At 33.0% G+C, this 24,911-nt stretch overlaps 1 protein-coding gene across 1 annotated transcript in view; it reads right to left on the bottom strand.

Moving 5' to 3' along the window:
• Positions 1–24,911, bottom strand: part of LOC127218221 (protocadherin-11 X-linked) — a gene marked incomplete at its 3' end in the record, with an annotated part of 252,382 nt that overhangs the window by 178,255 nt on the left and 49,216 nt on the right. Inside the window, exon 3 of the mRNA XM_051179248.1 lies at positions 5,845–8,340. Within this exon, the coding sequence (XP_051035205.1) occupies positions 5,845–8,340 (2,496 nt within the window). The remainder of the gene's footprint in view (positions 1–5,844; positions 8,341–24,911) is intronic.

The following is a 24,911-nucleotide window of genomic DNA, read 5'->3' as shown; positions in this document are numbered from 1 at the left end:
TTAAGATAGTTTAACCTTCCTTCATAGAAAATATAAATTAAGACATAGCCTCATTAATGTAGTGACTCAACAAAATATATTAAAAATAAGGTACTTCCCCTTAATTCTCAGCTTATGTAGAAAAAAGAAAAAAAAACACTACTAATCATAAAACAACTTATAATATGTTTACAGAAAAATTCCATACAAAATTCTCATGAACTCAAAACGGTACATCATAATACATTTAAACTCTTGATTCACTTTCCTAGGCTTTATAATTTAAATTAAATTGATCCTGCTTATATGCCCTTATATATAGCATATCTTATTACCTCCTTAGCCGTGACTTTAGAAGTATATTAGATTGACTTTATTTTTTAAAATCAATGGAAAATTTGAATTGAATAGTTCATTAATCAAGAAAAAGTGGGTAGATCCTCTAAAAGCAGTTACATGTAAATAATGTGCTAGGTTAAATTTTACTTTTATGTATCAACAATTTTATAATTAGATATAATATTATAATAGCCACGATATTTTAAATTACTCATCAAATCATTTTTCTTTCATTCATTATAATCAAATATGCTAATTTTAAACAACTAGATAGTATACAATAGTACATATATTAGATGAATTTAATATAATCAGAATTTAAACTACTACCTACATATTAAGTATCTGAGAACTGTATTAATATAGCACTACCTATTGTAAATATCATCACATAAGGAACACTTCATATAACACACTACACTAATAATAATATACATATGTAAGAATAATATTCATATATATTTTCCAGGAAAATACACAATTTAGAATTTCAAAGAAAAATTTAAAAACCTTTATTATTTAATGCCTATAGGGTCTTTATATTCCCATCATATACCAAGATTAAATGAGAGATTTTGTTTGGTTTAATTGTTAATAGTGTTAGTAAGTCATAAATACCTTAAAGAACACACAATAAAAATTTGTCCTGTCATTCTTTCTTAACTCAAAGATAGGATATGCAACCTCTAAGGCATCCAATTATTTCTGTAAAAAAAAAAAAAACTAGGTGATCAAAAAGCACTGTGAAAAGAGACTAAATTCTTAAAGGCAAATTATTCAGAATAATGGTGTATATTCAATATTGTAATGTCAGGCAAATAAAGAAAATATATTCAAATGTATTCTAGTGTCACAAATTTTTCCTGGAGATTTTCAAAACCTGGGTGCAATTACTCTGAAATATGATCTATGAATCTTTGCTTCTATTCTTATATGAATGGGATTAATTTTCTTAATAAAAAATACCAAAATTGGGAGTATAAATAATTTTACAATTTTCATAGAATTTCCTTCATTTTAAATGGATATGTGATTAATGACATTAAGTGCAAAATACTTTTAATAATTAAAATATTGGAAATATTATTAAAATAACATAAAAATATAAGGCATTTATTTTGCATCATACAATTATTTCAAAACCATAGATAAGTAATGCATGTTTTCCATATCTAGATTTATTTTTTTCTTGTTGTTTTTAGGATTTGGTTTTCCTTATAATTTTTTCTTACCTTGCATAACTTTCAAACAGTAGCTTGTATGAATAGTTCACCAACACTTCCAAACACCCAGAGATGAAGTTTAATGTCTTCAGTTATCTCACAGGATAAGTAATCCCATATTTCCAAATGATATATTACCCACCAGTATGTGCACAAAGACGGCATTGCATTCATCACAGTTATTAACATCAAGAGCAAACAAACAAAGACAATATGGAAAAACTCAATATAGCAATGCATTTCTTCTTCCAGAAATTTCAATTTACCGTAAACTTATACCTGCCAATATACAGCCAATGAAAGCTCATGGTTATGTGGCACTTAAATTTTAAGGTAGATTTTGTTTTGTTTAACTTTGTAAAGAAAGATCAATTACAGAGTTAATTATCTTGGCCAAGTTTTGTAATCAAATATCACTGAAATATATGGGGAAGAGAATGAAATTATGTCATTCCTAGAAAGTTATATCTCAATGCAGATTTCAATAGTTGATGTCCTGGAATCAGTCTAGGGCAAGAAAAATAACATGTTATCAAAATCAGATGGTTGTGTTGTAGGACTATCATTGTCATTAATTCTATGTGGCTAAAACTAACACGTGAAGATACTGATGCACATAATAAATATTACTGAATTCAACAGAATTTGGCAATCTTATCTCAGGCTTAATCTAATGTCTTATCTATAGCATGCTTCTGTTCATGAATGGTACTATCCAAAAATTCCACTATTCTGCATGCATATATTTCATACATATTGCTGGTTTGGATATGAACACCTATGTTTGCTAGTACGCTTGCATGTTTATGGGTATTCATGTGAAAGCTAGATGGTGACATCAGATATCTTTCCTATATTGTTCTCTGCTTTTAATTGTGAAAGAGAATATGCCAATGAACATGAAGCACATCAATTCAGACAGAGGGACTGACCAAGGAGCTTCAGAAATCTGCCGGTATCCATCCCATCTCCCAATTCTGCACTACAAGCCAGTGCCATTGTAAAGTTTCCTACATATGTTCTGGGCTTTATATTTGGGTCCTTATACTTGCTCCATAGGCATATAATCCACTGAGCCATCTCACTTGCCTCTCACTGTTTTATATATTTTTTCTTATCTGTAAAATTTTGATGTCTCAATTAAAATAACAGAATTTTATAGAACATTAAGGGTGGAAGGTATTGGAAATGAAGTTCCTTGAAACCCAGGGTTATACTACAAAGAAAGTGCATACCTCAAAAAAAAATTTTTGAAGACAATTAATTTTATATGGAAGATCCTTAAAATGATACTTCCACTCTAGTTCTCCTATTTAATTTTTGTATTCATTGCTTTCACTATATTATTTGAAGAAGTGAGCTATAATAATCTAGGCTGCACATAACAAGTACAACTTTTTACCTGAAAATTAACAGTTAATCCTAAAATAACTGTTTAGTTTTACAATTTCCTATTATCATACCTAAGTTACTATATAAATAGTTAATGAAGTTAATAGAAACTTATAGATATTTCCTCCTCAATTTCAAGCTCTACATTTCTACTACAATATGCACAAGAAATCCTTCCATAATACACGTGGAAATTGATGACAAACAAGAGCAGAATATTTCTCAGATATAGGAGATTCCACACAATGGTAATGATATAAAAACAATGTTCCACATCTTTCCAAACACCACATTCATTTTTAAGACTCAAAATTACTTCTAGACCTCTTATTTTTCACTAAATGCATATTTCTAAATGGTTGTCTAATGAGTTATTTGTAAATATCCCATTTTGCCCTCTTGAAATATTACACACTTTATGTATAATAAATTGGAATATTTCTGCCCTTTTCTGGCAGAAATATTTTAATCAAGGTTTGCCTGAATTTCCTCAAGGAACAATGATTTTGTTTTATTATTTTACAGACTCACACACTTGCCCCATCTCAAATTTGTTTTTTTTTTTTTTCATAATACTGACTGCATGCAAACGTTTATGTAAGCTCCTTTTTCTGTGCTTAGTTAATTTTTTTAGCTTTCTTCCATACCAGTGAACACAAGACAATTCTCATGACTGTAGTTCTAAATTAAAAAGTACACAGAAATTACAATAAACTTTGCAACAGTAGAAAAAAATGAAGGTATTCAGTTTAGTTTAATGGTATAAGTTAGTTTGCTGCAATCATTCAAGTCATATGATGAAGATATCCATTAAGGAAATAATGTAACTGTGACTACTGACAAAGAATACAGCTGATTTATTTTTTTAAGTTGTAAAAAGAATCACAAAAGTTATTTGACTCTATTCAGTTAGTAACCATTTTACTATTCAGTTAGTAAAATACTAATGATAACCCATAATTGAATTTCAATGGCACTCCTTACCTTTTGCCTAACTCACTAAGGCATTTGTATAATGATTAGGATATATATCACTTAGAAGCGTTATGAAAAATATCATTATATGAAAGTTTTAACTTTAATTTAATTATAGATATTACAAAATAACTAAAAGATAAGCATACCTAGAAAATGCATCATTTCCCTTGTTTCACTGCCATTTTATGTTTATATACTCAATTAAAGTTTCTATATGCCAAAAAAAATGTTTCTATGCTCTTAAAAATAGTTATGTACAACTTAGGACAATCCATTGAAATTTATGAATTGCAAGTGCATTTCGCAAATACTATACATTTTTCAATGCATTTAAAAAATTTAGCTCAGGAAAATTTGGAGAAAAATAATATTAATGTGATACTGATAATAAATATTCTTATGAATAATAATTCTAATAAATAGAATAATAGTGATACTAAGCAAAAAAACTAGAATTCTTACTTGAATGGCTAATTTTATACAAAAACACACCATGGAAATATTAGCCATCTAATGTGTTTGTCATTGATATAAAGAATCATTGAACTCATCCAAACAGTATAAACCATTCTAACTTCAAAGCACAGCAGTAATCCTACAATGGTGGGTCTATTGAAATAATAAAAAAAGACGTAGTGTTAAATTAATACCTTAAACTTCAATGTTCTTTTAAAAGAAAAACATAAATATTAATATCACTCTATATTTTAATTATATATGTCCTCAGTGATTTTCAGTATTCAACCTGTTCCTCAGTCATGGTCAATTATTTGTACTGTTTTCTAGAATATGGTAGGCTTCTCTTAGTATATCTAACATTCAATAGAAAGGGATATATTTTTTATCTTGTAACCATAATTTTAAGCCTGAATAAGTTAATAAAAATGTTTACTAAATACAAATGAGGTTATTAATTTACAGAGTTACCCAGTTGAAACATTAAAATCAACAGTAAAATGACTTTTAGAGAAAAAAAAATGTAGATTCTATCATTTATCTTTATTGAGAAAATAACTTACTTAAATCTTTTAATTCATTTATGAATTCCTAGATAAATTTGTACTTATCCCTATGTGGAATATTAATTTAAAAGGTAGACTATGAACTCTTATGTCCACAATTGTATTGGACTTCAGAAGATTGTGGACAAATTTCTTGGTTCTAAATATGCTCTCATTTCCCTTTGTGAAGATTAGGCAAAGGAAACACATTCTTTTAAGAATGTTTCCCGAAGAACCTTGAAATATACAAATATTCAACTGATAACCTAAATTAAAGATGTATCCCTATTTAATTCTGGGCTTGGAAGATGAGTATGAGCATGCCTCCACTTTCTTAAACTGTTTTAGGTATTACCATCAGAATGCAAGTTTGATGAACAAACATATTTTGTATTCCTAATACGAAACTGAAACTCATCATTCTGAAAGTTGGTGACATGATGTCTAAAGGAGGAGGTAGCAGATATGTTAGTATCCTTCAAATACCTCAGAAAGCTGTAGATTTGCCCACATGAGTCTAGGATTTACAAAACCATTTGTAGTGAGAGCTGCTTATCCTATTTGAAAAAAAATCTTTCCTGTGGGACAAGAAGTCCAGGATTTTATGGTTCTCATGAATAAGATGGTAAGGAGGGTAGTGCTATAATCTTTGTTATGCAATTTTTGTAGTATGCACTCTAGCAAGAAGCATTACACTGCCACCTACAGACAAATTTACCCTTATTGTTCTCATCAGTCTGTACCAAATTTTCCTAACAGCTTTCATTTTGTTTTGTCTACCAAATTTAAATAAATTCACATTCCTATTTGAATATTATGTGCAATGTGATTGCTTGGATACTTCCTAGAACTCAAAACTTTTCATAATCCTGTATCAAGGGAAAAGAATCACAGTAAATTGGAAAGATTACTTAGAAACTTGGATTACCTACCGGTCTAGCATGTACAGACACAGGGGTCTTGAAGGTTGTCACTGGATAGCTGCACTCAGAAACACTGTAGGGATCAGAACTGCTTGAGGAGCACTTAGAGAAGGAATCACAGCCTACGAAAGTATTATCAAGAGGCAGTTCCTGAATGATGTGATGCTTTGAGTTCAGGGGTGTTTCAGGCTGGATCTGGAATGCAGGCTGAGGAGAGGCAGATTTGTAGTGTCTAGCCAAATCAGGACTGTCAGGTTTGAAAGTAGTAGGTGTAGTGCCCCAGTTGTATTTTCCCATGGTTTGCTCTTCCAGCTCAATGGGAAGTTCTAGTGTGACACTGTTTCTATCATTGTCAGCATCATCCTGTTTTGCTTCTTCAATAGTAACAAAATTAAGTAGCAGATTCTTGGGGGCATTCTTCTTCTTTTTCTTTTTCTTCTTCTTCATCATAATCATTTGCCTGTTTTCTGGGTTTGGAGTAACCCATTCAGAATTTTGTTTGTTTTTCTGAGAAGCCTTAAGGTGTGGTGACTGGCGACATCTTACTACTGCAGTGATGAAAATCACTAGGACGACAGTTATGGTGCCCGCAACAATGGCAACCATGATCTTGACATAATCAGTTGTTGGTGTGGATGCATTAGTTGTTTCAGGGTTTTGGGTCGCAGGTGAGTCGATGCTTTTGCGCACCAGTTCATAAATCAGTGTAGCATTTGGCACTGACTCATTCACAAACAGATTGACATTAACAAAACTGAAGAGAGAATCAGGTTGTCCTAAATCCATAGCTTTGACTATCACTCTGTGTAAACCAAGATCTGAAACAACACATTTCTCTTTCAATGTCATATTGCCTGATACTTGTTCTATCATAAACAGTCCTTTGGTGTTTCCTCCAACAATGCTGTAACGAATCTCAGCATTCATGCCAATATCATTGTCAATTGCAACAACCTTGAAGATGACTGTACCAGGCATTGTGGATGGTAGAACCCATTCAAAGGAATAATTGGAAGGAGGGTCAATAAATATTGGTTTGTTATCATTGACATCAACCACATTTATGGTTACTTTAGCAGTTGAAGAATGGGATACCCTACCACCATCCTCGGCCTTTACATAGAAAGTGTAGGATTCTTGTTTTTCTCTGTCAAATGAAATATTTGGTCGGATGACACCAGTCTGTGGATCAATAGTGAATTGATCCTTCATATCTAAGATGGAGAGGGTAACTGCAGAATTCTCTCCATAATCAGGATCAGTGACAGTTATCAGCCCTACTGTGCCATGTCTTGGAAGGTTCTCAGGCACATAGAAGTTGTACTCATTGTGAGTGAAAATTGGGCTGTTATCATTCTGGTCAAGAACAGTCACAAAAACAGTGGCATTTGACATTAAGGGTGGATATCCATTGTCCTGTGCAAGAACTGTAAAGTAATATTTTTCTTGTTTTTCTCTATCTAGTTTCTTTACTGCAGTCAGGATGCCTGTTCGACTATCCAGGTCAAATTCAGGTGGTGCATCAAAACCTAGCAGGTAGTTTATTTCAGCATTGTGTCCACTGTCTGCATCTGTTGCACTGATTTTTGTCAACTGTGCACCAGGAGAGTTATTCTCTGGAACAGAAAGGCTTATGAAAGACTGGGTAAAAAGTGGGGCATTGTCATTTTCATCTTTTACTTTAATCAGGAGCATGGATGACTGATTCAAAGGAGGTTTGCCAGCATCAGCAGCAAGCAATTTGATGGCATATTCTCTTGTGGACTCAAAGTCAAGAAAAGCAGCCGTTTCCAAAAGGAACTGATTACTAAATACTGGCCGTAATCTGAAAGGAACTTCATGATCTGTGAAGCATGTCACCCTACCATTATGTTCAGAATCCTTATCCATCACAGTTATGAGAGCAATTTTCGTGTTAAGTGGAGCATTCTCTGAAAGAAGCACAGTGCCATTGGTTGGATTGACAATGTATCTTATGTCAATTGATGGGACATTATCATTGATATCTGTAACATTTACAAGCACCATAGCTCTTGCTGGTGTTGATCCCCCATCAGTTGCCAAAACCAGTAGCTTGTGGCTTGGTGATTCTTCCCTATCCAGCGGTTCTTTCACAGTGATAAGTCCAGTTGTGGTATTAAGGTGAAACAGTCTCTTAGCAATGTTGGAGACTAGATTACTGAAATAAAAGTGAATTCTGGCGTTTTCACCTATATCAGCATCTGTTGCATGGAGCTGTGTCACCGAAGAACCTATAGGAGCATTTTCTGGTATACTGACTTCAATTTCCTTCTCTATGAAGACTGGACGGTTGTCATTTGTATCAGCAACACTTACTTGCAAAATAGCTGTACTAGATCTTTGAGGAAATCCACCATCTTCAACCTTTACTTTCATCACATAGGTATCTTTCTCTTCTCTATCTAACTCCTTTTGAACAATCAGCTGTGGCATCTTGTCTCCTTCTGGTGTTTCAATGACATCAAGACCAAAAATATTTTGACTCTGGAAAACACGGATTGATACACAATTTAAATTATATTTATATACAACACCACATGTATTATAAATTTTAATTAATGTTTGGAGAATGTATTTAAAGAGGTTGATTTCCAATTCCTAAGATCCATAGGATAATAGGATAGTCTCTGAAAGATAACAGAAAATTATAGTTCTGAAATTAAACTTGGCCTACATTGAAAATTGTTACCAAATGCAGGTTGTTAAGTTCTTTAACACATTTAATACAAAAAGAAAGCATATTTGATACTAAATGTAGCTTATTAAACAAATTACTTACATTTTCAAAATCAATATACAGAATTTTGAAAAGTATTGTCTCTGAAATTTCACATGATAATGGAGCTATAACTGGTTATCATGTTTGGAATTCATACATTTAAATAAGATAATTTATGCACAACATTAAAATAAAATGAAATTAAGCATCTATTTACACTTTTATTTACTACTCTTTTTGTAGGAAAGAAGATGCTTTTCATGTGTAATTTATATATAGTGTGAAATTAGCCAACTTATGAGGAATGTTTTATGTAAAAATGTTTTATAAGAATGTGATATATTAATAATTATAATGGTTGTTATATAATTAACAAAAATAAAATTATGGATGTATGATAATTAGCAATTAACTTTTTGTGATGATATTCAAATGGAATTTTAGGAAGGCTTACATTCTAAATGCTTCAAAAATCTAATTTACATAATTCCTCGATCCTCAATTCTATTCTGTTAATTGTAGACATATCAATAATGACTCCTTAAACTGGTTATGGAATTCTCCTGAGTATGGGACATATTGTGTTACTTAAAAATAAATAACAAATACAATAATTAATGTATGAACTGAATAAAAATCAATGAGTTTCAAAGTATTTAAAGATGGTATTGATATCAAAAAATATGAGACTTAGTGATGAAGGTATATCACTATGTAGCATTATGTAATGAGAGTTATATAAAGAGAAACTAGCATATAATTTCACAGGAATAAATAAATATTATAAAGTTAAGAATTTCAAATCTAACTTTTCCCTGATAATGAGATTATGACTAACTTATCCACCATCATAGAGCCCACATCTAATAGCTAATGGAAACAGAAACAGACACCAACAGCCAAACATTGAGCAGAAGTGGAATCCAGATGCAGAGATGGAAGACAAGACCTGATTAGAGAAATCCACAGAGACAGCTGATCTGAACAAGGAAGAGCCAATGGGCCCCCAAACTGATAGCTGGGAAACCAGCATTGTGTCGACTCAGATACCATGAAAATGTGTCTCAGTTAGACCTGGGCAGTCTAAAGGACCTCTGCTAGTGGAACCAGGATGTATGTTTGGTGCACAAAAGGGCTTTGAGAGCACAATCCCCATGCACATGCCTTAACCTAGAGGCAGGAGGGAGGGCCTAGTCCCTACTTCGAGTGACTTGACAAATTTAGATGACCCCTTTTGGAAGGCATCACCCTACATGTGGAGTAGGGAGTAGAATGGGATGGCATGGTGGTCGGGGGACTTGGGAGGCTGGGACTTGGGGAGAGCCCTGGGATCGATATGTAAAATAAGAGAAATAAATAACAAAAATGATTAACTGTCTTAAAAAATACAGATTTTATTTTCAAAGAAAGAGAGGTAGAAGCTCATGGTTATTTTCTCATTTCAAAGTATTTATCTAAATTATGTGGACAAAGGAATATTCACTACCTGTATATGTGGTGATGCATTATTTATGATTTATTAAACCTTGCCTGAAGATTCAGAAAGCAAAGCCAGCCTCAAGCTATTGAGATCTGGCAGTGGTTGATATACTCCTTTCAACCCAGTACTCAGGAGAAAGGTTGATAGATGGGTCACTGAGTCCAAGACCACCCTGGACTACTAGAGGGTGAATCAGAGCTCATACATTTAAACCTAGGATGTCAGAAATATAAAATGTAGAGGCAGTCATTCTGAAGTTAGTCTATAGCCACACTGAAGAGAGCATAGCCGTCTGAGTGAATGTGAGGAACAGGGAAGCAGAGATCAGTTTGAGGATCGCCCTTTAGTCTGAGCTGACTATAGGTAAGAGTTAATAACTTGTTGCTTTGCTTTTCTGATCTTCAGCTGGAAGCTTGAATACCAATTTCTGTCTCTGGGACTTTTATGTTTCATGTTACATGTATACTTACCTGTTTTTGCTTTTATGTTATTGAAATTATATAGAATATTATTCTAAGAAATAATTTCTTTTTTATGATAAGAATATAATAAATGCAAGAGAGTTGATAACAAATAATTTTATAAAACTTTTTGTAAATATTTACTTGTGAGGACTAACTGAACTTATATGACTAATACTTGAAATAATTTGCCAGGGCATTGCTTATTAAATATAAAAGCTATGTCTCTTAAACAAATTTAGGTGCAAGCAAAATGTGAAAGCTAAAGAAAACATAAAATGAAATAACTACTACGGCTATTTAGATTTGGATACCATAAGTTACATTGATTTCAAGTACATAAAATTTTCACTTCTGACTACTGTCAAGAACATTTATTTCACAGACTTAAAAAGAAAAATCTCCTTTAGGCCTGGCAGTGATGGCACTTGCCTTTAATCACAGCACTCAAGAGGCAGACTTAGGCAGATCTCTGTGAGTTCTAGGTCAGCCAGGGCTACAGAGCAAAATCCAAGACAGGCTCCAAAGCTACACAGAGATACCCTGTTTTGAAAAACAAAGAAAAAGAAAAAGAAATCTCCTTCAATACAAAGGACTATTTAATTGGTGAATGATGCTTCCTTTTTATTAAGAAAATGTGCTTTGGAGTTGTGACTCCAAACCAAACAAACAAACCCTGTTAAAATAAGAAAAATGATAAACTTGGCTGAGATTATAACTATAAAGAATCTTGCAGAAACAAGGGGGCAAAAGTTGATACTGAAATGTCACAAGAGACATATTTTCACTTTTGAAAAAAAATAATAGTTGTCATCACTAATAGCCTGATCACTGTGGTGAAATATAATATTTTTTGACATGCATGTGTGAATAACACCAGTTCATTGCTTATTAGAAGGTAATAAATAGTACAGCACTTACAGTATCATAAATCTGATACAGATGCCCAGAAAATGCATACAGTTCCAGTAAGTAATAAAAATAGTTCCAAAGAGATTGGATTCTAAAAGTGATTAAATAAAGGCATTTACTCTGTAAATCAAGGAAAGGTGGTGACAAGACTAAAAATCCCTTCCTTGACTTTTGCTACTAAAAGATTTATTTAGAAAAAAGAAACCCAGATTTTTAAAAGCTGTTGTATTTTTCTCTTACATATAATGTTATATATTTGGGTAGAAGAAATGACTTTAAATTACAGAACAGTTTGAAATAGATAACTACAGTGATGCTTATTTCAAAAAACAATAGGGAAATAAACTTAATGTTCTCATTTAAAATAGAAGGTACTATAATGAAGTTGCTTTCATTCCATTATAATTGTTCTATTTGCTGTATAAGTTGTGTAAAACAAGAAATAATAGGAACTATTATTTATATATTCTATAGCAAGCTGCCATTAATATTCTATGCATTATTTCTAGTACTATTCTTTCACCATTAATTTACAGTACTGTGAAGGGAAACACAACAAAATGGATTTTAAACAAAATAGCTTGAGCTGATAGTCACATATATATCAATAATTCTGAAGCCATGAAGTCCTTTCTATATTACATGTATAGTTATGGAAACAAAATAATGTATAAAAATAAATCCTTAATTTTAAAAATTGAGTATGAACTAAAATATTCATAATAATATTGCTAATTTGGGTGACATCACAAAGTGCTTAAAATGTTCTACATGTTCTTTTCATTATCTGCATTTAGCAAAGCTTATTATATACAAAATATTCACATAATGTTACTCATCCATTTTTAGTTTTATTACAAAATAATTCTTGTCACTGAACCTTTATTTTAAAGATTTAAATGTTCAGAATATTTTAGAATTGCCTTTTGGAAGTGAATAGATATTGTTTAAATGAATATTTTTATTAAGATCCATTTTTCTTATGGCTATGTACCTCTGCTTATTGCATTACCTGTAATACAACTTCAAACTAAAAGGTTCTTTTATCCTTATTTTTGTACTACCAACTACACAATGTAATGATTAGTGTTGCCTGACAACAAATTAATCAATTAAACAAATCCATTCAATGTAATTCATCTACTTCCTCTTCATTAATTTTTCTTCATTCTTTTCTTTTTTGTCTCCTTTCCCCTAGTTTTACAAATGTAGATGGTTACTTACAGAAATGTGTAAACTTAGACATGTTATTGCATTCTTTATACATATCATTTCAGATCCTACAGTACAATTGTGAGTTCTGAAGTAGCCTATAGAAAAGTTGCATGCCAGCAGAAAAAGAAAAAATATGGAATTGACCACATGTGAGATATGGAAAAGAAACAAATATAAAAGGAGCCTTACAGCATTTGGTAAGTGTGTAGGCTAATTTCAAATTCTAATTCTCTCTTGTAGTATTTGCTTCTGCTAATACCATTTTCTCTGTGACCTAAGATTTAGAAATGTTAAGCATGCACATAACTTTGAAAATTGTTTTACTATGTCAATATTTGATAAAAAAAAATAGGACAAGAAAAGAGGTTTCCTGTTAAATTTTAGTTCAAAGTGATTTCTTTTAATAAATACATCTTTAATCTTGTAATTTTACTCCCTTGCTCAAAAGTTAGATGAGCAGGATTTACAAGAAAACAAAAACACTATGTATTAACTGACTAAAAACTAATATTTGAATATATTTTATTTTTAAATGTGAATAAAAGGTTTTTATTCTGATTGACAATGAGTTACTTTTGTTTCAGATTCAAGCATCTACTACTTTGCTGGTATCAGAGATTTCTCAGAAGTTATTCCCTTTATTGGAACAGCCTTCTATTACTGAATATGGTAAAGTAAAACTACTTAAGAGAATTTCCTTATTTACATATGCATAGTTGAGGTAGCTTAAATTTGAGGGACATTTTCCCAAAGGAAAGGTATAAACTTCTTTCTTTCAACAGTCATTTTCTGTAGAGTAATTAGTAAGAAAAAAATCAACAAAAATATTAAAGTTTATGCATATGTGCATTGGAGACTTCAGAAATCAATCACTTAATGAGGGATTAAAAGTTGAGTTTATATACCAGTTTTTATTGAACAAAAGCACTCCACACTACTAAATTTAAAACTGCTTTGAATGTTTTGAGTAGCTGATGACTGGAATCTTTATGTACTATTTTCATATTATGGTTGAATACTGACAACAAAAATTACATTAAGTGAAGTCATAGTTAAAGGGGTACTTTATTAACATTTCTGGGCATGGCACCTGTTGCTAATACCAAACAAACCTATTAAAACGGGGTACAGAACTGAAGAAAGAATTATCAAAAGAGGAAATCAGAAAGGCTGAAAGACACTTAAGAAAGTGCTCAACTTCCTTAGCTATCAGGGAAATGCAAATCAAAACAACTTTGAAATACCATCTTACTCCTATCAGAATGGCTAAAATTAGAAACACCAATGACAACTCATGCTGGAGAGGATGTGGACAAAGAAGAACACTCCTCCACTGCTGGTGGGAGTTCAAATTCGTACAATCATTTTGGAGGTCAGTATGGCGGTTCCTCAGGAAAATAGGAATTAGTTTACCACAGGACACAGCAATCCCCCTCTTAGGCATATACACAAATGATCCACATCCATGCAGCAAAGACATCTGTTCAACTATGTTCATAGCAGCATTATTTAAAATAGCAAGTACCTAGAAGCAAACTAGATGCCCCTCAATTGAAGAAGTGATAACGAAGATGTGGTGCATCTACACAATGGAATACCACTCAGCAGAAAAAAAAAATAATGGAATCTTAAAATTCGCAGGCAAAAGGATGGCACTTGAAGAAACCATCCTGTATGAGGTATCCCCGTCACAAAAAAGAGGAATATGGTATGTACTCACTCATATATGGATTTTAGACCTAGAGCAAAGAATCACAAGCCTATAATTCACACCACTGGAGGAACTAGGATACAAGGTGTATTCTAAGAGATTCATATAAGTCCCTCACAGAAGGGGGAGAGGACAAGTCACCCAGAGCAGATGGAAAGAGGGGGCAGAGAATGGAGAGAGAAGTGGGAAAAAGAGAGGGGGAGGAGAGGAAAACAGGGTAGGAATAGAAGACAAGAGAGAGAGAGAGAGAGAGAAACAGAGAGAGAGAGAGCATAAAAGAGGGATCCATTTTTAGTTTGTGAACCTAAAGAAATGTCTAGAGACCTACAAGACTGCCCCCAACTAACAATTTGAGCATCCTTGGAAAGGCTACCATAAATGCCCTTCCCAGATAGTGAGATTAACAACTAACTTATCCATGGAGCCCTCATTTAATACCTGTTGGAAACAGAAGAAAACACCCATACCTAGTCACTGAGTAGAACTAGAACCCAGATGCAGATGGAAAGGACAAGATCAGGCTGCAGAAACACATAGACACAGCTGACCTGAACTAGGAGGAGCTAACAGGTCCCTAGACGGATAGCTAGGAATCCAGCATGGGACTGACTCAGGCCCCCCTGAATATGGGTCTCACCCAGAAGGACTGAGCAGTCTAAGGGACCTCAGATAGTGGATCCAGGATGTATTCCTGGTGCAAGAAAGGACCTTGCAGACACATCCCCCATAGAGGGATACTGCCTTAACCTAGAGACCAGAGAGAACTCCGAGTCCCTACTTCAAATGACCTGACAGATCTACATGACCCCACCTGGATGGCATTGCCCTACATGTGGAATTGTGGCTGGCAGATGTGAGGGGAGGGTAGTCAGGGTGCATATGAGGGGGCAGAGAGAGCAAAAGGGAGGGAGGGGGAACTGGAATTGACATGTAAAATAATATATGAAATTAAAATAATGATGAAAATATGCATCATAAATAAAGACAATTCAGAACTACACCATGTATTTTAAAAATATGTCTAAGATGTGTTTCTCCCAGTGACTGCTAGCTACATTAATTCCTTTTTTAAAAATAAAATGTAAGAAAGAAAAAAGCAAAAAGACAAAAAAAATTACTAAAAAAATAGGCTAACCTAAATTTAAATGTAATTGACTTTTCATTTTGTGACTATTTCAAAATATAAATACATTGATTCAAGGTCTAAAGAACAGAAAATTGAGCAGCAAGTAATCTAATTATAAAAATAATGTATATATTTCAATAGTCTTACCTATTCTGGACATTTTAACCAGAACTCTTTCAAAAAGGCATTTGCTTTCAAATCGTATGTTCTAATCTCAACTTCTGTTCCCAATCCTAAAGTACCCATTTCTAACACAGGTAGTTCACAATCTCCCACAAGTTGATAAAATTGAATCAAAACCTGCAGAAGAAATATTTGAATATCTTAAGTGTGACCAAATCTAAGAATCTAAGCCATAGTGGACAGGCTAGCTTAAATGCTCTTCCCTTGTAATGATATTGAAGACTACCTTAAATGTCATCCTAGAGCCTTCATCCAGAAGTGGATGGAAGCAGAAGCAGACACTAACAGCTGAGCACCAAGCCTTACTTTCGGAATTCTTTTGTAGAGAGTAAAGAGTGATGGAAAAAAGGGGTCAAGAAAAGGCTGGGATGGGGAAACCCACAGAAACAGCTGACCTGTAAAAATGGGAACTCATGGACCCCAGTCTGACAGCTGGGAATCCAGCATAGAACTGAACCAGGCCCCCTGAACATGGGTCAACTAGGAGGCTTGGGCAGTCTATGGGGCCCCTAGCAGTGGAACCAGTATTCATCCCTAGTGCATGAATGGGCTTCGGGGAGCCCATTCTTCATGGAAAGATACTCTCTCAGCCTAGGGGCACAGGGAAGAGAATAAATCCTGCCCCAAATGATGTGACAGATTTTGATGATCCCCATGGAATGAGTGGTAGGGAATAAAATGGGAGGGCTGTGTGAGGGCATGGGGGGAGAAGAGTGAAAGGGAACCGGGTTGATATGTAAAATAAGACTGTTTCTAATTTAAATAAAATATATTTTAAAAAGTATATCCTAGCCTTCCTTGTACAGAAAGGATACTGAAACTCACTAAAGATAAGTGACTTTTTGTGATCATATCTTAAATTTATTGTACAGCTAGATGTGACCACCAAAAGTCAGGACTTCCAGTAAAATGGTTTACAGTTATTTTTCAAAAGGGAGTCCTTTGGATCCTGATAAGTACTCCGAATTATGAAGAGTACTCAGCATGAGATAATTACCAGGTAATTGTTATTTTACACAAAAAGAAAATGGAGTTCACAGTTATTATGTGCTTTTATTTTCTTAGTTTGATGCATTTTTACGGGTTATTGTTTTATTTTGTTTTCTTGGTTTGTCAGGACATTTTGTATTGCATTTTGAGGTTTTTATAGAAAGAACTGTACATTAGGTTGATTGGGAGGGTGAGAGGATTTGGTAAGACTTAAGTGAGAGGAAGAATATGATCAAAATACATTTAAATTTAAAACTGTTTTAAATTATAAAAGAATCAGATGATATCAAACTGATTCATACAGTAGATGATCTTGGTAATTTAAATAAATTCTTACTGGAAATTTAAAAAATAATGGAAAACAAAGCAATAAAACTTTGTTTCGTGGTTCTGGAAAATTAAGACATCCTCAGAGGCTTCTTTGAAGCCCAGGGCCTATCCTTCCACTGCTCTCAGAAATTCACCATATTACCACAGCCAATATATCCTGGATTCAAGGGATTTTATTGACTTAGTGTCCATAATATCTAGAACTATAGACCTAACTCATGGAATCTGAACAATTTTACTATTTAAACAAAACCTTAACAATGAATAGAGCCATCATGCCAAATTGGATGGGAGTAATCTCATGGGACCTCACGTCTAGATGGGGGACTCTGTCTTCCCCATTATTTGATTATTTCATTTAGATCACTTAAATACATGTGTAAGATATGTAACTTCTACTGTATTAGATTTCCATATTAGCCCTCAAGGATGAAACCACCTTGAATGAAATCAGTAAGAACTGCAGTCCTAAAACAAGATTTACTGTATTGAAAGACAAATATTCCTCTGGATTCTCTACCATTTGAATTAAAATTGTAAGCTTTAAGCAAATTAGAGATTATCAAGAAAAATATATATGAGTATCGTTTAATTTTTACATGAGAATTATTGATACAAATATCAATCTTTTAAGGAGAATAAGCAGAATATAACAAAATATGGTTGTGTTTAGGTTTTCTTATCTTGTGATTAATAGAACATCTGTAAAACCTATTGTCAACAATAACTAACAGATAGTTTTGTGAAAATGCAAATGGGGTTTTATGATGAACTATTAACGGGACCCCAGACTGATACCTGAGAAGCCAGCATGGGACTGATTCAGGACCCCCTGAATATGAGTCTCAGCCAGAAGGATTGAGCAGTCTAAGGGACCTCAGACAGTGGAGCCAGGAAGTATCCCTGGTGCACAAAAGGACCTCGTGAACACATCCCCCATGGAGGGATAACTGCCTTAACCTAGAGACCAGAGAGAAGCCCTATTCCCTACTTCACATGACTTGTCAGATCTACATGACCCCAACTGGATGGTTTTCCCCTACATATGGAATTGTGGTGGGGGGATGAGAGGGGAGTGTGGTAGGGTGCATGTGGGAGGGCAGAGAGGGTAAAAGGGAGTGAGGGAAGGAGGGAGGGAGGGAAGTAGGAAGGGAGATGGAACTGGGATCGACATGTAAAATAATAAATTACAAAAATTGCTCTGACTCAAAAATTTAAGTTCAAGGACAAGTTACTGGGGAAAAGGATTTCTATTTTTGTTTCCACAGAAAATGAAAAGATGTGCATTCCTTCAAGACTAATGTGGTTTGATCAAGCCCGACCATCTGAAACAGAGTACCAAGTGATCCTACATTCAAAACAGCTGGACAAAGCAGCCTTGCAGACTAAAGCCAGGATTTCTGCATCTTCTTAGAATCCCCCATGACAGCGCCCCTTACCAGCAGGAAGTAGTTTGGAAAGAACGACGCCCAAATTCCCAAATATTGCCTATAAATGTTTGTTTTCATTTAAATGGACTTGGTTATAATAAATAAATAAATAAAATAAACTATTAACAGATATTTTATAGTAGTACATAATAGAAACAAACTAGTTTTTAAATAAAAAGAAAAACAAATTTCATTTTATTCATCTTTGAAGTAATAAAATCTATGATCACATTACAGTGTATATGTATAAGCATGGGTAGTATGTGTTGCTGGTTTAGATCAGAGGACAGCTTTTGGGAAACTCACTTCTTTCTAGCCAATACGATGGTCTAAGAATCAGACTCAGGTCATCAGGCTTGACAGCGAGACAGAGCATATTTTCTTAATTATCATACGTGAACAATTGCCTAAAACATTCATTTTATATTTTGTAAAGTTAAGTATAATATTAGTTTAATTGTTTTGTTATTTTATTAATAATGACAGGGTATTGGTCTGTAGTTCCAACTGGCCAGGACCTTACAGCAATCTCATAAATAAGCTTCTTATGTCTTTGAAATATAGATGTGTTCTACCATACCTGAGTAATATTTCACAACAAAACTAGTGAATGAATATGAATGTAAATGTATTTACAAAAACCATAATGATTTAAATATCTAAGGTTATAGCCAATTTCTATACTATTTTAATTTTTCAGTTCATATATGTACTATTGAACAACTTACAGATACAGAATGTAAATCGTGCTGACAAAAAATGTGAAAATTATTCCAGACCTCACATTATGTATAATTTTTGAGAAATAATACTCATCTGCTAAACAATAAGAAAGATAATAGCAAGCCAGTAGTTTTATTAATGATTTGAAATCTACAAAACTGATCTAGTTCATCCTTTACCTATTATAGCAATAACACTCTGATTCTACTAAAGACCTGTCAAAAATGTCAAAAGATATGACAAGTCTTGACAGATAAGGGTTATAAAATAAATGTTTCAACAGTATAAAGTTCAGAAGGAAAATCATGTTAATTTAACTCTTTATTAATTTAGGGGCTTTTCAATCCCTTATAATACTCTGTTAGTAAAGATTACCAATTGAATGTTATAAACAGTAAAATCTTTTTAGATTAGTGAATAATATGTGTCCTAATTTAAAAGATAAGAAATATAATTTTTTCATCTTCATAGGAAAATATCTGATATACATATATATATAAAATTATATAGCCTGTATAGCATTTTCTTAAAATTAAGTTCTAATCCATAAAATTAACAAAAATCATTTTTAAATAGTTTAATGATAATTTTGAAAAATGAAATGTTATTTAACATTCCAGATTATTGTAATATTTTAAAATGAAAATGTGATTAAACCAAAATATAATTTCTACTTTATCATTGTTACTTAATAAGTCAAAACTGTAGCTAAGTACAGTCTCTTATTATTAATTCAACCTCAAAATATTATCAACAGTTGTATGAATAGTGTTTTAACAAATGTATGCATATTATCAAAGGGTATTTGTCTATACTTATGTAAGTTGCTAAAATGGAAATTTCTTTATAATCGGGGTGGGGGAATGGGAGGGGAAGGTGGTCAGGGTACATGTGAAGGGGCAGAGAGTGTAAACGTGAGAGAGGGAGGGAGGGAGAAGGAACTGTGATCAACATGCAAAATAATAAATTAAATTAAATAAAAAGGTTATCACCAGATACAGTGTTGACCTTGAACCACAAAAAAAAAAAAAAAAAAAAAAAAAAAATGCCTTTTGACTGAGATTTTGACTCCATACAAGTCCATCTAGAAATTCCATGCAAAAGTTGCAGCTACTTACATATTAAATTTACAATGTGAATAATTTAAGTGAAAAGGTTACTACTGCTTTGACTAGTCATACACCTATTCCTTTTTACCTAGCCTCTTTTACAAAGGGACTCGATACTATCTAAAATATGTTCTTTATATAACAAAAACAAAGAAAATGATATTGTACCACAGATATGAAGTGGACAAGGAATTCTAATGGATTTTTATGTTTACATAACTCTATAAAAATTCAGGTTTCAAAAATTGATTCTAGTTTCAATGTCTATTAAAGTAAAAGAAAATTATAAACATTTTAAGAATCTTCCTATAAATTGGCTGATGTAAGAAAACAAATTTTTGAGGGCCAAAGCTTAGTTCTTCATTTTATTATTCATTCTGTTGCTTGTTCTACTGTATTCCTGTTCTGTTCTATTTTTATACCCTGATTTTTCCCTTCTGTCTCTGTTGATATTTTTATTTTAACTTTCCTTTTATATCCTTCCTGGTATTTTCCCTCTCTCTTTTCTTCCCCCCCCCCCACTGCTTATATGCCACATGAAAATCTTTCAAGCAATACAAATTTACAATATGGTTACATGGTTATGTGGCTGGGCTAGTGTCCTAATCCCTCAACTGGAATTCCTTCAGGGTCACAGGAGATGGCCATTACAGTCTATGTATCAACCATTGCTAAGAGTCTTTGCTGGGGTCATCCTTATAGAGTCCTGGGAGTTTCCTGTACCTGGTTTCTACCTGACCGTGGAATGTCCCCTTTTCAGCTATCTCTCTTAGTTCTTGTTGGAGGCCATGCAAGGAGACCAAGTGGCAGCACTAGAACTCATGGAACATAGCTGAGAGGTTGGCAAAGCCATAACTGAGTGTTCCTTGGAGAAGCAAAGCTCCAAGGACTACATGTCTTAAGGAACTTGTGCTATTATTGAGCATAGTTCTGATGGTTGTCTTCATGGTTGCCATAACCCTCATAATCTACTGATTAAATGGAAATTTTCTGGGGTTTACTAGCCCTCACTGGGTATTGTTATGGATACTTACACTAATAGTGATTGATTGTTTTTCCAAGCTTTGCTGCTAGAACTGATTAGTGATTCAACTATCCTGTTAGAAAGAATTTAGATATGTAGAATTGGTAGTAAGATTATGTTAAGTTGTTTTTGTTCTTTGAGGTAGAAAATCTTGGGGAACAATTTAAAGTTTACAACAGCACATTGTTGAGTAAGGGACTCATTAAGGTCAAGATACAAGAACAATGACAGCCTGGCTATTGCTGGATGATGTACCTCTCTTGGTGATCAAAGGTGATGATTAATTCTGTACCCATTTCTGTTCTCAGCTTCCAGGCATGATCTAAAGAATACCTGTTGATGAGTTAATATCCACCCTAGGATTTATAGTAAAGCTGATTTATATCAATAAAAGTTTGGATTTGTGATTATTTTAAGATTTTTTTATGAGATTACCCTTTGTGATAAACAATAAAGTGGTTGGGCCTTTCTTTATAATCACAAAAAAAAAAAAAAAAAATGCATCCTAACAGCAAAAGAACTAGCTGAGAGAAAAAATAACTTGCTTGCTTCCACTCAGTTAATCTTTAACAAGTTGTTTGAATATGAGTGTATGTGGGTTCCTTGTTTTTAAACATGTAATGTGTAAAATGTTTAATGATGTAAGACATAAGGGAAACATTTTTTCCTTTATTTATTATAATTATTCACTTGAAGTATGGAACTATTATTATTTGTAGGTAGTTTTAAGGAAATACTTTATTTTTTCTTCTTTTACTAGAGGAGCAGAGTCATGTTTCATTGACATATGATTATTTGCTATTCAATGATTATGTATTTGATTATGATTGAAATAAATAAATTACACAGCATTGTGCTAAATCTTTCTCATACACATTGACATGGATAATACAATAGCACTGATATGGAAGACTTAGAGGATGGGTTTGCCTTACTATATAGTAATTCAATGCAATCATAATGCCTCAAGAAAATGACACTTCTTATTTTGTTTGTTTTATTTTTTCTTATTTTACATATCGATCGGAGTTCCATCTCCCTCCCATGTGCCCCGACCACCCTCCCATCCCATCCCTCCATACCCCCACCCCACGCTGACCCCACAGGGAGGGTGATGCCTTCCAGGAGGGATCAACAAAATCTGTGGAATCATTTGCAGTAGGGACTAGGCCCTCCTTCCTTCCTCTAGGTTAAGAGATTATTCCTCCGTGGGGAATGTGCTCCCAAAGTCCTTTCCTTTCCTGCACCAAGGATACATACTGGTTCCACTCTCAGATGTCTCTTAGAGTGCCCAGGCCTTCTAACTGAGAAAATAAAAATTCTTATGTATATGTTTTAAAATGTAGCAAATCTTATAAATGGCAGTGGATTAGCAAATATTTAGCAAACACTTATATTTTTAAGAAATAATAGACATCTGGGGAAAAATGAAGTTTGTAATTTAGAAAACTGTTGAGAAAAGTAAAAATAATGTGAAGCTAGGTAATCCAATAATAAGCAAAATTTTAGTCATTATATTATCTGTGTAAGTGAACTCTTCCCACGTTTAGTACATAAATTGATTTTATTATAACCAGAGTTGTCTGGGTTTGTGGTAATTTCTATTAATTATATTAGCTAGGCATGTATTTGAAGTGAATTTAGTTATTCTTATTAGGTCAATATTAAAGTAGTAGAAATGGCTGTAAGAATTAAGATGAATTTGAAATAAGTATGTTTGAAATTGTTTACAAATTCATTAAATCCCTTAAACTTGTGAATAATGCCTAATGATAGAAATTAGGATATTCCCTTAACATAGAGACAGGAGAGAAGTCCTAGTCCCTACTTCAAATGACGTGACAGATTTAGATGACCCCTCCTGGATGTCATCACCCTACATCTGGAGTGGGGGGGAAGAGAGGGTGGCCAGGGTACATGTGAGTAGGAGGGGGGGAGGGAAAGAGAGAGGAGAATGGGAGAAAGGGAGGGAGGGAGATGGAACTGGGATCTATATGTAAAAAATAAAAATAAAAAAGTTAAAAAAAGATATTAATGACATGAAATATTTGTGACTAAAATAAAATTCTACATCATATCTGATTCAGTGAGTCAAAGTTTACAGAACATTTTAGGGATCAAATTAAAACATGTCATTAAGGAAGAGTTTGTGTATGATAATAGTATTAAAGATTTATGTATATGTGTAAAGTATATTATACATATAATATGTGTAATATATGATATATAAATCCCCATGGGAGAAAATGTGAGCAAATCAACTAAGGAAACCATAACATATGATGATTTAAATTGAATTGCATTGGGACTGATATTTGTGACCTCATATTTTGAAAGGACCGTTAATGGAGAAAAATAACTGATTATAACTTTGATGCAAACTTGATTATGGTCAACTGATATCTATTATCTTGAAACCAGAATAATGAGGAGAAATATAAAGCACTCATAAAAGTATTTATGACAATGGATTCTCTATTTTTCCTTAAAAATCATTTGGAAACGCTTAGATCTATAAGCAATTATAATTTGAGAATAAAGGTCAATTCCTTAAATAACCCTCTATTTTGGCAATAATCAAATGTTCTTATGATAAATGGCAATTTAGAAAAACATGGAAAGGAAAAAGTCAATCACATTTAACATCTTAAAATTGCCATTGTTTAGATCTTAGTCAAATGTCCAGTGAGGTAGATTGTAGAATAAAAAGACAGATAGTCCTCATATGTTTGAAACATGAGGGGAATGTTAATCTTATACAAAAGTCAAAGTGATTATTAATGCAGTTATGTCTGTTTTCTTCCATGTTTAGCACTGTGAGCACTACATTTGATAAGCAATATCAAAACAAAAAGGGGTTTACCCTATGTAATTTCAATGACAGCCTGTTAGCTGCTAGATACATTTTCATAAGCTGATCTTTTATTAATGGAGATAACCTGATTGAGAGTTGTATTGTTAAAATTAAAAAAAGGTATCAGTGAAGATACTTCAATAGTTGACTTCATCAATTTAAAGTGGTAATTCTCTATCTTAAACTAAATGTGAGTATTAAGAAGTGGACATAAAAATAAATTCAAATAGCAAATAAGTGCAGAAGTTTTGCATTTGAAATATAATAAATAATATGTCTATCCCTGTTTCTTTTTGCTTTTAAAATGCTGAATTGGTTAGAGGGTCCATTATGTGGCCATCCTTGCTGTATGAAATGAAAATAAATGGCAAATAATCAAGAGAGCATTAAAGAAAGGTAACTATGTACACACCAAAACATACACAAAGCATAAAACTAATTATTTCTTTAATCTACACAATGAGTCTGAACTCTGCTGAAAATAGTTTTAAATCAATTGCAGATAATTCATTAAAAAATAAATACTTAAAATAATAAGCATTACCAAACCAAATATCAACATAAGCAACATCTTTTTTTTTGACAAATACTGACAACTGAAAATATGAAAGCATATTATTTGTGAAGTTTTAATCACTCACCATGTAAAAAAGCACACAGACACGTATTTGTGAGAAAGCCAAGCATAAAAAATAATCCCCATATATTACAATGCTTTGTTGATTCCCATTGGAGTCGTTACCCCATCTGAATAGAGTTGCAGAAGGTGTGTATTGGGAGAGGCAGAT

This window comes from Phodopus roborovskii, unplaced genomic scaffold (assembly GCF_943737965.1).
Source record: "Phodopus roborovskii unplaced genomic scaffold, PHOROB, whole genome shotgun sequence".
NCBI classification, from domain to species: Eukaryota; Metazoa; Chordata; class Mammalia; order Rodentia; family Cricetidae; genus Phodopus; species Phodopus roborovskii.
Note: the sequence above shows the minus strand (reverse complement) of the source record. Positions and strands in the feature narration are given on the sequence as shown.